At 37.6% G+C, this 17,439-nt stretch overlaps 1 protein-coding gene across 1 annotated transcript in view; it reads right to left on the reverse strand.

Moving 5' to 3' along the window:
• The window catches only part of PAWR (pro-apoptotic WT1 regulator), a 67,645-nt gene that overhangs the window by 30,397 nt on the left and 19,809 nt on the right, over positions 1 to 17,439 (reverse strand). Inside the window, exon 3 of the mRNA XM_015627399.2 lies at positions 1,793 to 1,921. Coding sequence (XP_015482885.1) covers positions 1,793 to 1,921 — 129 coding nt within the window. The remainder of the gene's footprint in view (positions 1 to 1,792; positions 1,922 to 17,439) is intronic.

Below are 17,439 nucleotides of genomic sequence, written 5' to 3' on the forward strand. Positions count from 1 at the left end.
GAACCATCTATTTACAGCAGGTACACTGTTAGAATATTAATGAAAAAAAAATTTAAAATGTTATCTGCTAGAATGAGGCAGCTATTTACTCCCTGAGCTTTGAAGAAACTATTGATGTTACTGGTGAAAAGGCAGGAAATAATGGTGGGCCCAGATGGTCAGCTTTCACAGTGGACAGAACAACCAGAGTAGTGAATAATGAACAGAAACCTGTGCTTTTCAATGTATTTGGGAAGGAGATGCCCACAGATGCTATTCAGAACAGAAAAGATACAGATCAACTAGAAAAACATGCAGGACTCCTTTATTGGGAGTGACTGGGAGGTGGAACAGGAGATTAAATTTAAAGGGCGTAAGTATAGTGTACATAAGTGAAACAAAAGGTGAACACGTTTCTAAATACAGTCATTGACCTCTGAGCTTGTTATTCTCACTCACAGATAACTCCAAAATGTTAAGTTAGATTAGGCATACAGAACATAAACAGTAAATTCACTGCTCAGGAGACAAATAGGTATCAGGAATTGTAAGGAAAGAAACAGAGAACAAAACAAGCCCCACCACTAAACCACTGTATAAATGCATGTTGTACTGAATGTTCCATTGGTTCTGTTTTTGGGTAGCAAACAAAACAGAGTCAAACTGGAAAGGAGAGAATGTTATTGAGTAACTCCTGTATGAGGAACAACCAAATAAAATAGCACTCTTCATCTTAGGGAATAGGCAACTGAGAGAAGCCATCCTCTCTCTGCAGCAATCAGGCACATAAAGAGGAAGTTCCTCATGTCTTCCACTGGGACACCTTGCTGAAATCACATGGAAACATGGAAAATGACAGATTCAGGTTTTACAAAAGGAGACCAATCTTGACATTGCAGACTTCTCTGTAGACTTCTCTGCCTAGGCTCTTCTCAACGTTAAAGGCATCCATGAGCATATGAAACACAGTGAAATTTTAGAAGGAAAATGCATCCAGACCCACCAATCCAGCCATGCCACTTCTAGTTATGGATGGTTAGAAAACTACCAATGAGCACCACGTGCTTGATTTGTTTGCATGTTTTCCTCCCTATGCATGTGCTGTTGCCTCTGTTGGAGTCAACAGGCAGAGCTGGATGGCCTCAGTTTGTACAGCTGGCTTTGTACATGCTCTTAGGTAAGAGAAGTAGAAACAAGACTGGTTAAAGAGACTTGAGGCACTCAGGAAAGAGACAGAACATTTGCCACAGGTGGTATAGTATGATGGAGGGGTGTACTGAGCATAATTGGCAATGTTTTGATGTCAAGGAAGGGACTGCAGGAATGAGTGTGGTCAAGGGATAGGAGAGCAATAAAAATGGAGAAAAGGCTTCACAGAGGCAAGGGCTGTTTACCCTAGGGGTTTGTATATTGGTTTCAATCCTAGAATCAGTAATTAGAAGTCAACTGACAAAACAAATTGGGAAAATGTGTCCTGATCTAGAAGTCTACCTCCAATTAATTGAATATTCTAAACCTGTCAGTAGTTTTCACTTGAATCTCCCAATTTCTCTCTCCTCACTAAATAGTAATTATGTGATGAACATCAAAACTATCACCTTCAAGACCTCTACAGACACACAAGATTCTGTTGTCAGGATCTTTGTCTCAGTAGTGTTGTTTGCTTTCATACTCTGTTTTCAATAATGTGTCAACTCCTGAACTTTAGGGTTTTTTTCACATAGGGTATAATCTACTGTTAAATACAAAGAAGAAAGTAGCACAAGTTTTAATCTGAGTAAAATGCCAAAAAGGAACAATGTTAAGATCTCACCTGGAGTAAGTATGAGCAAGAGGTATCTGCACTGGAACTCTCATTTTGTATCGTATTCTGTTGAGTAATAGCATCTTCTTTCTTCCGTTCCTTCTGCCCTGCTTCATCATCTTCATACTCATCAAGGCTCTAAAATGGAAAATATTTAGTTATCAGTTACAGTCTTTGTACGTTGTTTCACATGCTTCCCATATTTCACAAAATTCATGCATCAGTGAAATATTAATTTCATATTTCAGGAAGTTTGATTAAATGTTTAAATGCTTTTCTTTCCAACTAACAGCTTTTTCTTCATCACAAAAGTAAGAAATAATCAAATTAAAATTCAATTTGACAAAGCTTTAGGCAATGCTGTGCGAGTTCAGTGCTAATCCTGCTGTGAGCAGGAGCTTGGACCATACCTGAAGTTCCTTCCTTTGGAATGATTCTACAACCCTGTTTGCCATATGCAATTGTATTACCTTTACAGATAAGAGATTTTCAGGAAATACAGAAAAGAAAAAAAGTTAATTGTACTCTTCACTCAATAGCTGATCTTTTTTGACATAGTTGCACCTGCTGATGTTGAAGTCCCAGTCTCAATCACTCATTTTAATTATGGCTCCCTTGGTTTGCATTTTTTCTTTGAAAATTTACCATTGAAAATCAGTACTTTTTCAATTACTTGGACAGTCATTAATTACTCACAGTTTACACTTATATGAAACATTTTGACTCTTCAAAACAAATGTTTCATACTAGATTTGCTGAAATACTTGCTTTAGGAGGATTAAGCTTCTAAAGCACTGACTGCTGTCAGGCCAGAGACAGGAAAAGTAGGCAAGTAAATAAAAAAAAGAAATTATTCGTTTTACTGCCTCTGTTCTAGCTCAAAGTCACGTTAAGGCCAAGGTAGAAATGTGAAATGTGAGCAGTCAACCAGCTTTGGGCTGAGTCAACTGTGTCTAGGTCAGTCTACTAATTCAATGTAGACATTGAACAGAGAGAAAGAAAACCCCACAATCTTATGGTTAGAAGACCAACTTAAAGCAGACAAAACTCAAAAAAAAAAGCCAACAAAAAAACCAATCTGTTGTTGACATCACAAGCTGTTTGCCAGCATTCCACATTAGAACAAGAGATGCGTGAAACCTGGTTACCGAAACACAGGGAAATAATCAGTTTAAGATATCAGAAAAAGCTTCTAGCTGAATGTCCAGTACCTTGAGAAACAGAGAACAGGACTAGCAGAGAACAAAGAGGAATGTCAAATTATTTCAGTTGAAATTTCTAATGCACATAAAACAAAGTCAATATTCTGAGGCTGAGACACTGACAATCTCTCACCATCTTACACAAAGGACACAAAACTAGTCAAAAGTATATCATGAGAATGCTGGAAAACACAGTATCTTTAAAAACAAAACCAGTGTTATTTGCTAGCTGAAAATAGCAGCAGTATATCAAAAACTAACTCCAGCTCCTCCAAAGCAAACACTATGGTGATACAAGTGCTAGAAAACTGGCAAACCAGAAAGGGATATTTTTCCACAAGTGAACCTGAATAAAAGCTATTTAAACTCTCCACAGCAGCGCTCATTACAGCAACACTAATGCATTATTTAATTTTACCAGTCTACTTCTAACCAACCTTTCAATACAACCGATGCAGACCTGCTCCTATCACTAAAGAAGGTTATGGCTAAATCATTGCATGTTCAAAAATACTTTCATTGAGTCTTCTGTAAAAAAATAATTACAAATATTTAATGTAATTCTTTTTGGTCCATTTATTAAAAAAGCATTTAAAAAACAGTGTAATGGCACATTCTAGGAAATGTTCTTTAAATCAACATCCTCTACCTTTTATAAACTGTAAAGCTTAAAAATTTTGATAACATAAACTTAGGTCCTAATTTATCCCATTATCGTATTAATCCATTATGAAGTGACACAATAAGAAATATTAAGGCCCTAAGGCAACAAGAAATGATCTTTGCCTCTTTACAAAGCCAGCCTCCTTCAGAAAGAACTAGAAGGCACACAGAAGATATAATGTAAATTTTAACTAGTGTCATGCAGATGAAGAATGATACTGTGTTAGAAAAACAGAAACATTTTCAGATTGCTATTCCGGTCTCCAAGATGTCACAACAGAGAATGGAAACAACTTTGCATTTCCAAGGAAAAACCTTCCTTAAGGAGAAAAATGAAACTCAAATATAAATATTGTAGGAAAAAAAAGTCTTAGTAGTGTCTAAGTAGATAAGTATACCCTTCTCCACAAGTTCTCTCCTTCTGATACATGCTTGTCGTAAGCTTTCCAAAGACAATGAGAAGTATCCATAGAAGTATCTTTCTCTGAATACAACTACATCTGTAATGAAGACAGTTCTCTCTTTTAATAGAAAACCACCTGCTACTAACTATTCTTTTAGCAATTTTGAACAGGAACAAAATCTGGTATGAAAGTTCTAGCCACATAACTTTAAATATTTTCAGTTAGGATTTGCCTGTGATGTCCATTCCTAAACTTTGCTTTCTTCTCAGGAAGGTCCAAGATCACCAAAGTCTGCAAATCAGCACCATCGAAACCACCCCAAATAATCCATACTTCCCCTAGGCTAAAGGCCTTCTTCCCAAGCATAGGACAGCTGGTTAAACAGTTCATGTAAATCTAATTCAGAGTGCATAGGCTCTGTTAGAAAGGCTCAGGGGGCTTGCTCCCCACTCCAGCTCAGTGCAGCAGGTGTCACAGCACAAGTTTGAGTGGTTAGAACCACAGCAGCACCAGGTTTTTATTACTTGTAAGAGATGAGGAGGCAGAGTCACAAGCACAGGTCGACAGTCACCATCCACAGCTGGCACGGCACATCTGGCCAGGGCTGCCAATGCCTTCTGCCCTAAAGCAGATTCCTAGTCACTGTCAGAGGCTGTGGTTTCCCAAACACGAAGAACACGTTCCCCTTCCAAACATGCAGAAACACAAATTTACACAATGTTTAAAAAATGCAGGCTGAGCAAAAACCAACAGGGTAACAACTACATAATTTAAACCTTTTACTGCCTTTTAGCAAGTTATTAAGTTTTGCTTTGATAACCATTAGCCTTAAAAAGGAAATCCACTTGTTTTGACTCATGACAAAATAAGCTTCATTACTGAAAATATCCTGCCTATGCACTCATCTTCAGTTATTCATTGCTAGCATTATGTTCTTAGCTAACTTTTAGAGTAATAAAAATCAATAAAACCACATTTTGGTTTGTGGATGAGGGTTGATACATTATTATTTTAAAAATTAAAAATGCTTATTTAAAGTGTTGTTAGACACTTTAAAAACTGTGTTTTTTCAAACTGCCCTGCAGCTGAAACTGCCTCAGCCCACAAGACATTTCAATCAGCTGGATTACTGTGTTGCTCACATTGCAGACTCTCTCAAATACTGCACTTCGCTGTAAAAACTAGTTTCACATCATTGAAAAAGACATTAAGTACAGCAATTACTTTCTCTGTCAGCACAGCAGAGAAATGGACTTGTAACCACCGAGGTGTAATTCTGACCCATTATATAATTCTCTCCATCCATTCCCTTTCCTCTGCTTTTTTATTTTGCCACCAGGCACATACCATTTCAGATTCTTATTTTCCATTAAAGTCATCCGAGTTTTGTGTAGCAGATATTCAATGTGACATTCCCACATCTGATCTTAATATAAGGAATCCACAGAAATTCTTTAGGTTTTCTAGGATTTCAGTAAATGTTTGAAGCTGTAGTATAAACATTTTTCTGTAAACCTCTAGTATGGAAAATACAAGCAGAATAAGATGCTTTCAAAAGGTTCAGACCGAGGAAAGAAACTTCCACAAAGATATCCCCACATTCCAGCACACCATCCCTCCAGTAAGGAGACATTGTACAAAGAGCATTTCTAATGGTTCACTGGTTTGCTTCCTATAAATATTTGTGCATTGCTAAGAATAAGCAAGAGCTGGGGAAGGGCTGTCTATTCCCAGGAATGAAGCAATATTCCTATCCAGTGCAGATCAGTTTATGAGCACGCACAAGCTGCTCTTGCCACAAGAAACCATGCTGAGTCAAAATGTCCCCATTCCCACCCCCCTTCCTGCACCAACCTGCTTCTGCCTTGGAGTTCTGCTGGCCAAGCACATAACTGAGGGCTTCCCAGTTCATTTCATGAAAGGTCAGTCAGGTTAGTTTGAGCAGTTTTAATTAGCTCAATTGATTTTGCCTGGACCAGATACAAGCCCATTCAAACTATTTATTTCACAGAACTCCAGGAATGGTAGTGCTACATCAGCTTTTTGAAAATGATGAGCACTTGAGATAATACCATATTGAACCAGTACAGCAAGATGTGCAAGCAGATACTGTACTCTCAGTAAAACCCTGTGTTCAGCTCCATATTGGGCAATAAACAGAAACTCTACATCACAAGCACCATCAGTTATCTCAGTGGGCTTTCTTGGCTTAACCATGCAGGAGAGGAAACAAATCTAGGCATCTGCCAATTTTCTGAAATAACTATGAACAATTAAAAAAGGCAATATTCAAAATTTATTAATTTCATTTAACATTTTGAAAAAACAATTTTACCATAAGGGTATTTCCCATCCTGAGAAAAAGTTCAAAGTGCACTAACACAACTTCATCTCAAGACACTGTAAAATTGCTAAGGTTTTTATTAAATGTAAATATTTTCTAAAAGTTTCCACAGTAGAAATAAAAGGCAAAATATAAGAATTGTTTTTTGCTCTGAAAAAAAACTTATTCAGGCAATTAACTACTGCAACATCCAATTTGGGATTCAACATTATCTTTCCCTTGGCTGACCATTCAGAAAAACCTGGAAAATTAGCTGCAAATAAAAGACACCTATTTTATACATGATTCTATATAATCACTCTTCTTACTGCACCACTGAGAACCAGATGCTTCCTTGCTTTACCATGCACAAGTTTGATATCAGCTAACTACCATCTTCCTACCTCTTTGCGTAGTATCTAATCCTTCTGTCAGTGCCTCCCATCAAAACCAAGCAAAAATCCCAAACCTCTATGATTTAAGATTAAAGAACTTTTCCCCTCTGAAACACTAATTTTAATCATGTTTGTAACACACTTTTATTACACTGTCTAGACAGCATCCAAAATATTTAAGTAAAACAGGTTTAGAGTAATAAAATGCTTTTATTGGAATGATAGTATAATTGGAAAAATTGCATCTTTTTCACTCTACAAGCCTTTCATCACATTTCACTTACTGAAGTTCTTTTCTTTACAAGTTGAAAATGTTCACCTCTATTCTTACAGAGGTGAAAAGAGATAATGTTATTCCTAGGAACTGCCTAAAACCTACAAACAGTTTTGTCAATTAGCCAGCTAAAGATTTTATTCTTTTAAGACTTAAATTCTCACATTAAGAGAGCCCAGAAAAGGATACTGAACTACAACACCTTAATCTGCATGATTTTTGTGCACTTTTAAAACTCTGCATCTCTAACTGGAGCAGTACAATATCAACCATTAGTATAATTACAAGCATGGATTTTTAACGTAGAAGAGTAAAAGCAGGAATCTTTGGTATCTGAGATCAAAAGAGACCCTGCACAACAATGGGTCAGTGCCCAGCAGGTGGGCCAGAGCACAGCTGACTGCAGCCATAGGATTCACTCATCCTTGACCATGCTGCCAACAAAGCAACCCTAAAAGACCAGCATCACATAGAGATCAGTGAAATGCACATCTTGCTCTACAAAATTCACAGCATTCCTGATTATAAGTCACGTTTACATTTTTTTTGAACTCTATCCTTTTCTCACCCATAGTAAGAATTTATAAGTACCTACTTTGTACATTCAATTATATTCCAGAGCAAATACAATTTAAAGTCTCAAAATCCTCTTAGAAATGTTTCTGGAAGAAAAAAACAAAAAAAAAAACAACAAACCAGCATATTTGTCTGTATTAAGAGCAAAATAACAAAGTATTTTAAATTCTTTTAAAGCTTTATGTAAAACATCAACTGCATCAACACTAGTATGTCAATTATCCCTCATTATAATAACAAAAAGCAGCAATGTTTGCAGTTTGTTATTCATCAAAATACTGTTTGGTCACCAGTGTTTTCAAACATACCACAAGAATGAGTTCAAAAGTCAAATGTTTAACTTAAACTAATTGCCAAAAAATCCTTTATCACAAGGCTTGTCAAGAATGATTGGTGGATATGCTTAATTTAACTACTTAGTACATGATATTAAAAGTCGTAGAGTAAAATTCCAGTAAAATTCCAGTAAAATTCTGCAAAACTTGTTTTGCAGAAGACAAGCTATCTAGCATCACCAAAATCTTTCTAGAAAAGAGAGACATCATAAAAACTATGGATTGGCAAACTATCAGAATTAAGCACCAAACTATTTAATGCTGAACTCACAGTTAACATTTTAGAGCCCTTCTGACTGATCAACACCTAAGAACAAAAGTATCAAGCAGCAACAATGACTGAGGATCCTTGTGCAATGACATCCAACTGCTTACACCTGTTCCATGGGGAAATTATTATATTAATAGAATTAGGACTCATCCAGAAGAAATCCATGCTCTTAAAAAGAAGATTTAAATCAACATCAAATAAAGGGTCTAAGAAAAAAGCAGCCAAATCCTCCTAATGCTGTTGGTATGATCTGACTTTCAGAATTATAAGATCCTTATATAGCACATCTCTGTGTGCTAAGAGTGAAAATAAATATCCTGCTCCTAATTCAAATTTTGCACACTGCTCCTTACTTCTATTTTGATAGCAACATGTCTTTTCCCTCCTCTGCTGATGGTGGACATCAGGTACAGAGTTAATAAAAACTAAACTCTCTATACAGAAATCACTAATAGTGTTGAACATATGAATTAAGAAGTTACAGCAATGGTCCCAAAAATCACACACACTTGAGAAGTGGAGTCAGTCACCAAACCAGTCTCATTAACTCCTAATTAACATTCCAAAATGATGCATCCTATCTGAAACAAGGATGGCAAACCAGTGGCTGAGCAGAAGAAATTTGGTAGAACCAAGTTTGCCTGGTTCACCCAGGGGAAAAAAGAGAGATCTGTTAAAAATATTTCCACTGTTCACAGAAGAAATATTTATCAGTTTGCATCATGCACAGATGTTAGGAAACAACAATCACAGACTGCATGAGCAGAAATGAGAATTATTCCTGGATGTATAGAAAACAAGTGATCATTTACACACCTGATGCCCACCTGTGCTATTTTTTCTATTAAACTTGCTCCTGTATTAGGTAAGATTTTAGATGTTGGTATTAGAGTGCACTTAATGGCTGAACAAAAGCCACTCAAACAACAGCTAATGGAGTAAAAATGGTAAAAAAATCACCATCACTTTGACTTTCACTGCCACATATTTCTGACAAAACTTAGCAAACAGAAACAATGCTCCAAATGAGAGAATTGCATATTGTCATGCAGCAAAAGACCGTATGGTCTTGAGCACCCTTCTCTTTAAAGCCACAGAAACACGAAGAGAAAAACATCTTGGAGAAGATTAGCATGCTAATTTCAAAACAGAATTATTCCTTTTAATATGACCATATAACACAGAATGTTCTCTCCCCCAGTACATCTATGGTGCTTCTGAAGAGAAATAAAGATGAGATCAGTACTTGAAGAATGTTCTAAAAGGAGACCAAACAGGTTAATCAGTGGAACTGTATTTCTAATTGTTCTGTCCCCTGAAGCATGAAGTTTGTAGCCATTTATAATGTCCGAATTTCAAGCTGCATTTAATTTTTTATTTTTTTTAATGCAGCGACTTCATAGGATTCTGCTCTCTTGCTTAATGGGCTAGTTGTCATTTTTCTTATTCTACTCACTGAATCTCATTCAAAGTTTACATACAGTGGGTGTGGGATTGGTCAAACTAAACAAAGGCAAAAAGGCTGATGAAAACCAACTGAGCACAGGCAAGCCAGGACAACAGACTCGGAACCAATCCCAAAGGGATAAAGAAAACTTTGGCACTATACTTAATTTTGAAAGTTGCACTACACTTCTCATTTAGGAGTAAGATCTTCTCAATCTACAAAAATTGATAAAAATATTAAGCAGATTTTCTGCACTCCCAGATGCTTCTTTTGAGTCTTAATTCAAGTGTACTAACCAGACAGAGATGGACTCTACATTCAGCTGTGGGACAGGAAAGGGAAAAGTAGTACTGAAAAAGCACTTCAAATAGGATGGACACCTACCTGCACGAAAAAAAAAAAAAGTTTGAATTTGATTTCCAAGGCAATAAATAAGCACTTTTGATGGACTCAGCACTATTGTCAGGAATAGACAGCGCTGATCAAAACTGTGTAGGCAGAAAAAGCATATCTGTGGTACTGAACCCTCCCTAGGACAGATATATAACCAGAAAAGATCAGAAAAGTTTAAAGTTGCTGAAGTCAACATCAACTATTTCTTGGGAGAACACCTTACACCTACAAATTAATCCTACTAATTAATCCTCCTAATTCTATGAAGTTGTTTCCCAACCTAGAGTTCCAGAATTACTCTTTAGTTCTGTATTTGGAGGGAAGTCCTTTTCCTCGGGAGCATTGCCAGCACTTTTTAAATCATTATATCAATGTCCAAGGATCTTGATGTAAATCCAGTCCAGGCTCTCATTGTGCAATCTCACATGCTAACAGCCTAAGAGCCTTCTGTTACTTCCACTTGTATCCTTGCTTCTTATGGAAACTGCGATCAGAAACCACACCTCTTGTGTACCTGGATCTTTCTGAAGTCACTAGTGCTGTGTGTGTGGTGTTCCAGACAGTAATTAATACTTAGCAATAGATTCTTTAAGACATGAAAGTTGCACAAGAAGTGTGAGGGGGTTAACTCAAGTTGGTTACAAGTGAAATATGCAGATTAGTTGCCACAGTAATTCAAGGACTAGACAAAACAGGCAGCTCCCCTTCCACCTAAGCAGTCAGCACTGTATACAGCCCTGAGCCAGCTCAGCAGGTGTTTGACTCTTCCCATTCAAAAGCTCTGTGAGGAACTAAGGGAACTACGGTATTGACTTGGGAGTGAGGAGGAGAAAGCGTGGGAGACAGAAAGAGCTGTGGGAAAGGCTCACAGAAAGAACATGTAGCTGATGCCTGGTGAGAGGCAGCTACTCAAGTAAACATCTATTACAGCAGCAAAAATAAGCAAGCAAGCAAAAGACACATCTGTTTCAATGGTCTGAGAAGAAAAACTACACAAGGTACTTATTTGTTATCGTCTTTATGTCACTGTCAGAGTGGCTGCCTAATTTTCCCTGCAACATGCATCCAAAAATTTTCATATTTTCATTACCAGGTCTAAGACAGAGCTGGGCACACTCCACTTCCAGCAGGTAAGAAAAACTAGGACTTCAGGGTGGGAACATGCAAATAGACAAGACTCTGCCACTAAAGAGTATTTCATGTGCACACTAAACAGTACCAGCAAGTTCAAACACCTTAGTACAAAAGTAGCATTTGAATATGATGACCTCAGAACAGAGAACAACATGCATAGACACAAAACCAAATCCATCCAGGTGTGATGAAATCCCAGTATAGGATCATAATGGGAGGAATGAGTCACGTTACACAGTTGGTTCAAAACAACTTCACTCACTGGAACCTTACACTACTGTAACTCATTCCGTAAGACAGCAATGTTATTTCTACAAGAAAGCAAACCAGAAGAAAACATGAATAAATAAAGCATGGAAAATGCTGAATAAATAAAAGTTTATATTCACAATTGCAGAATTTATAAAAAAAAGGCAATTTTCCATTACTGTTATTTTAATTGTTGAGTGACTGATAAAGTTGTGGGGTTTTTTTAGCTATAGAGTTACTTGCATACAATATAGCGTAAGCCTTGGCCAGGTCTTCAGCAATCAATTACTTGTATGTCACCCCATCTAGACAAAGCAAAGAGCCTGAGACCAGACAGCTCAAGCAAATCACTAAGATTTCAGCTTATAAAGCATTTATTATCTTGATTCCTAACATCAACTGTAACATGCATTTCTCAACTTCAAAATAGGAATATTGGGAAAAGTCCTCTCTTCTGAAATACTCACAAATCTGCCCATTACTGGTGACTGGAAAACTTTGCTACAAGGTGACATGGATTTGCTCTGTGCTCCAGACCCAAGGCACTGGCAAGGGTCTCCCTTGCTGAGGCACAGAATAGAAGGGCTACACCCCTTCCCCCCCTTCTGAGTGTAATGAAAGCGTGAGGTTAAGGTTAAGACTGATGCAAAATTAACATGCATCACGTTCACCATGGTAACTGTTCACATGCATTGTTTTCTGTAGACCAAACCTTGGTAAACACAAGGTAATTCAAGCTTTACCATTCCTCAGTGAAAGAAAGGTAAACAATTACATGCATCCTGTAGGTACCACAGCATTCATTCTGTTACCATGGAGCAGCCCTGAGCCATTGCTGTGTCCAGCCCAACAGCCTGTCACTCTGACCAGAGGACAAGGAGAGGAATTCACATGAGTTAGCAACACTGGAAATGGGATTCCATTCAGTTTAGTCTCGTATAATTACCTATCAAAGCCAAATAATAGTTAAAACCAGACTTTTTTCCCTTGATTTAAAGAATCTTAATGACCAAAAAAACAACCCTTTCAAATATAAATTGATGCTCCAGTAGGGATCTTCATGTTGTTAATGGGAAGATACACACACACAAAAACAAAATAAATCCCCCCCAGCCACTGCTACACTTATAGTCCAATCCAAACCAGAGGAAAGCAAGCAAAGAAGTATCCGAGGAGGAGTCAGGAATGAGGATTCTGCTGTTCACGTTATTAAAACATGCTTTTAATTTCTCAGACTACAAGCTAAAGCCTGTAATAACGTCGTTGGAAAACAGAAGGCTGAGTGAGCATCTGAGGGTGAAAAGGAATGTTTTTACAGGCGCAGTTAGTAAATACCACTGGCTCCTGCAGACATTCTTCCTTAAATGGAAATTAACATTGCATTAGGTTAGAAAAGAATGTCTTGATACAATAGATGTGATAGGGTAGCTATTAACCTTTTAGCACCTGCACTGAATGAAACAAAAATTAGCAGAAGGCTTTATATATACAGCTTTCTGTTCAGTAAATATTTAAAACTCTTTCCCTTCCCTGCCACATGATTCTTGTGGATCTGGAAGAGCAAGGAATCCTAAAGTCTCACAAACTATATTAAAATAATGTGGAAACACAAATTTTTTTGCATATCTATGACTAATTGTGCGAGGGCACTAGACAATTTAAAGAAAGGAAACTACTCTAGATAAAATCAGAACTGAACCATCACCCTAAAGTTGAGCCAAACTTTATTTCAACACTGAAATAACTCTGCATTGCTTTGATTTTATTTCTACTTCCTATTTTTTATTTTCATGTCCCCCTGCAACTGCTTTTTCCAGCCAAGAAAACAAGACTTCTCCCTCCCCCAAGATTCCTAAGAAATTTAACAATGTAATGGACAAGGGCTGAGGTTCCACAACAGCTAGAATCAGCATGTCCATTCAGCTATACTCCAACTCTTCCTCTTTCCTGCTCTGGCACAAGGGCATCTACCAGTCCTCCACACCCCTCTGCTGACACTGGCAAATCATGAAAGGGAATTTCCTAGCAAAAAGGTACCTCTATGAAAATTGAACAATATTTTGTACACCTTGGTCTATCTAATTACAGGATCAAATGGGTGCCAGGACCAGCAAGTCAGGTAAAAGCAAGGATCTAAAACTGTCTGGACATGGAAATGGATAAAATCTCACATAATTAAAACCTCAGCAATTCAAACCAGAGAAACAGAGGTTCAACAGAAATTCATCTAAAAGCACGTACTAACATTCAACATTACTAACTATTTTGGGATATAAATAGTATGCCTGATAACACTAATAAACACTATTTTTAGAGGGAAACAAACCATTCAGACTTCAGCGCTCCAACACAAGGCCCAGGTGACTTCTTGAACCTGCAGGCTGTTTGTGCTACAGAACAGTTTTCCCCTTGTAACCTGCACAGCTGCTATTACTCTAAGTTGAGAAAAGAGGACTACTACAGAGCTGCAGAGCTCATCCATCCAACCACTGCAAGTTTCACCAGCATTCCACATCACAGCATAGCCCTGTGTTAACATTCCTTAGGTAAAAAGCCCATCAAGAGTCAAAGACTGGATTAACACACTTCTTCCCACATTTCTTCTTGGCTCCATATGCAGCAGGGCCATTGCAACTGAAAGAAAACTGCAACACAAATATAAATGAGCAGAATGGAGAGACAAGAACAAGCTGGGTTTAACCTGCCTTGTCCAACATAAACAGCATGAAGTCAGAAATGCCTACAGTCTGGTCAAACAGCCCAGCCTCACCTTCTGTTCATCCTGACGCCTGCACTGCCCCATCCTTCTGTCTTGGCACATTTACCTGTACAGGAACTGATAGCACCAAAAATTAATTCAATTAATCCCAAAAATGTTAATCTTCAGACCTGCCACTTGCCCTATTATTAAAACAGGTGCACAAACACAGCTGAGAGCACAAGGACCTGGCCGAAGTCCATGTGAAATTTGTAATGAATTACCTCCTCTCTTGGCACAATATACAAAAACACATTCAAATCTGTATACCTTGTGTACATAGCATACCTCACATTTGTGACCTCTCCTGCTAACATATGCAAATCATTTTAGGAAAAAATATCCATTAAAAACAGGACCACAAAGGATCATGACACAGGCACTGCACTATGCCCTATGCTGTTAGGATTTTAGTATTCTCCTATTTCTGCTTTAAGAAAAATTTTCCACATCTTTTAACAGGGAACCCCTTTTTATAAGTAGAGCTTTGTACACATACACACTTCTATGCCTTTTTTTTTTAACTGTACTTATGACATTAATTGTAAAGATAAAAAGAAGGTATTGATAATTTCACTGCAGTAGTTTATGCCTGGAATGTAAGTGGGGCCTAGGATATTTCTGGCTATCATATTAAATGGAGTTAGGATAATGAAAGGCTCTGACTCTCTTCTGTAGCTCCTTTTCTATTTATGGTTTGTGTTTGAAGACTGTTTCTAAACTGGAGAGGGAAGCAAGACACAGGTACATCTATGCATTCTCATACCAAGCACCCACAAAGGCTTTCACAGTCATTCACTACTGACACAAAATGCTGTAAGAAAGGTTTTCTCCCAAAATCTCAGCTCACATTGCAAACAACCAACTGGATTGTTGAAAACAAAAACATACCTTGAAAATAGGATGCAGACTGATTCACTTACGCATTGCACTCAACCTAATAAGATTTTGTTGCAAGAACAAGAATAGATTACAGAAAAAAAACCCAACAACATGCAAAGAGCCACATCCAAAAAAGGGGCAAAAAGCAGTTTGCCTAGAAAAGCAATCTTCATCACTGGACATTTTAAAGTACACATCAATGGAAGATAAGTATCAGGAATAACACAGGTGTAAGAATGCTGTTGGGACAAGATGACAAACTAGACAGTTCTTCAAGGCTCCCTACAGCCTTATTTTCTACGAGTTTTTAACAGTAAACTCTTTGCAGGAAGAGTTGTGATGGCAACAGAAACAACAAATAAGAATAACAAACTGCACCAAGAACACATTTATCCTCACCAACCTTCATGCATCTATCCCACAGAAACCACCTGCAGCTGCACAGTAAACTGGGAGGAACAAGTGTGAGCAGCAGGGCAATTTTGCTCTCACACATATAGGATTGGGCTGGCTCAATCAATGCTGACTCTTCATCAGAAGACATGGGTACACAACAAGAATTCCTCTAAGCAGAATGTTGTTCAAACCTGAGAAGGTAACAGTCAAAGAAAAAAAAAAAAAAGTGGGGGGGAAATAAAAAAAGTTGTTCCACACCTGCTTTGCTTTCAAATACATTCCCACTCATCCCTGCCAAGGAAGGATGTTGGCTTGTTTCTGGAGTGTTTTCAAGCACAGAATATCAGTTCCTAAATTATATTCTTCCCTTCATGACCTTATCCAACTGACTGCACCAGTGTATTAACTTCAACTACTATTAGTCTATCACACCTACTGAAGAAACTAGTTCACACCTACTTTCCCTGTTAGCTTAATCAAAATTACTACCTTTCTTACAACCTCTGCCTTCCTGCTAACACAAGGTATTTACAAGATAACTACAATTGACTTCTGTGATGGTCTCAGTTAAAATACTATGAAAGAAAGATCAGCTAAATTACACTGCCTGTTCATTAGTCAAGAAAATTATGTAAAATACATCTCCCACTAATTTACTTGCAACTGACTCCTATCTAGATAACATCTGCTGATCTAGATTTATGAACCTAGGATTGCTTTTGTAATTATAATCATAATTTTATATTCAAATTCTCTGAAAACCTCTCCAGTATTCCAAGGTTTCTTAGAAATCAGTATTACCAGACCAGAGACTACCACTGGTACTGGTGGACACCTGCATTGAGAGCAAGTTATCTGGACATGATCATTTTCAAATGTTTATCCCTACTGGAGATGAACCAACTCCCTAGAAAAACCTTTTTAATGTGAATACTTACACTTGTTTCCACTGGGCAGAAAACAGAAACAATTCTTCAACATGTACTCCTAATGGCAAGTGCTCATCAATGTAGCATAGTAATACAAATCTAACCAGAAAGATACAACAACATAACTTACATTATGACTGAATAATTGTTCAAAGACAAGAATTACACTTTTAAGTCGGATGGCTGCTACAAATGAAATGTAACACTTGGCCATGGCCATGCTACCAAACCTTGGAACAGAAAACATTCATTTAAAGTATCCAAACCTACTGTTTGAAACAACCCCCTTATTTCCCATTGTAATGGGCTAACAGCACACATTAGTAGCTCTGCCTGAAGTGAGATGGGCACACAAGAGGCACAGAGCCCAGTACTAACACCATCACAGCTGACAACTGACCATAACCCCAAGTCTTAAAGCAGCTGGACCCTTGAGGATCTTCCCTGGCAGATAAATGCAGGTTCTACTGAAAGCAGGACAGGTCTGACCCAAACTGCAGTGGTCACAATTCTCAGTAAGAGATGCTGCTGAGATCTTTTCCACTCCAGAGGAAAGATCTGAAAACTGCTGGTCAAGAAGTTTATCTTTGTGTGGAGCCAAGTGTTGGAAACACTGAGGATTTATCTGACTCCACTGGCTTTGATACATAACTTATAAATAAATTCTTTAAACAATCAGACCAGAATTGTAATTTTTTGTTTTTCTTTTTAATCAATCTAATGGCTTTATTTATTACATTTCTACAGTGCTTTGATTTGTGGTTTTCTGCATATGCTCACCCTCCAGTGAACAACACTTCTGGCAAAGCTATCCATGCTGAACTTTTAATTATTCAACAGCACAGACTAAACATTTACCTCTATTTGCCACAAAGCACATGCACTGCTACAGTCTATTCTTAAAGACAAAAATTTTAATAGAAGTATTTGTAAAGAATGCCTATTTTGAAACACAGCATTCAATTGCTTGGTGAAACCCTTTGGCAAGGATATTGTGCATTCCTAGGAGGATTTAAATTAGTTTG

Source organism: Parus major, chromosome 1A (genome assembly GCF_001522545.3).
Source record: "Parus major isolate Abel chromosome 1A, Parus_major1.1, whole genome shotgun sequence".
Classification (NCBI taxonomy): domain Eukaryota; kingdom Metazoa; phylum Chordata; class Aves; order Passeriformes; family Paridae; genus Parus; species Parus major.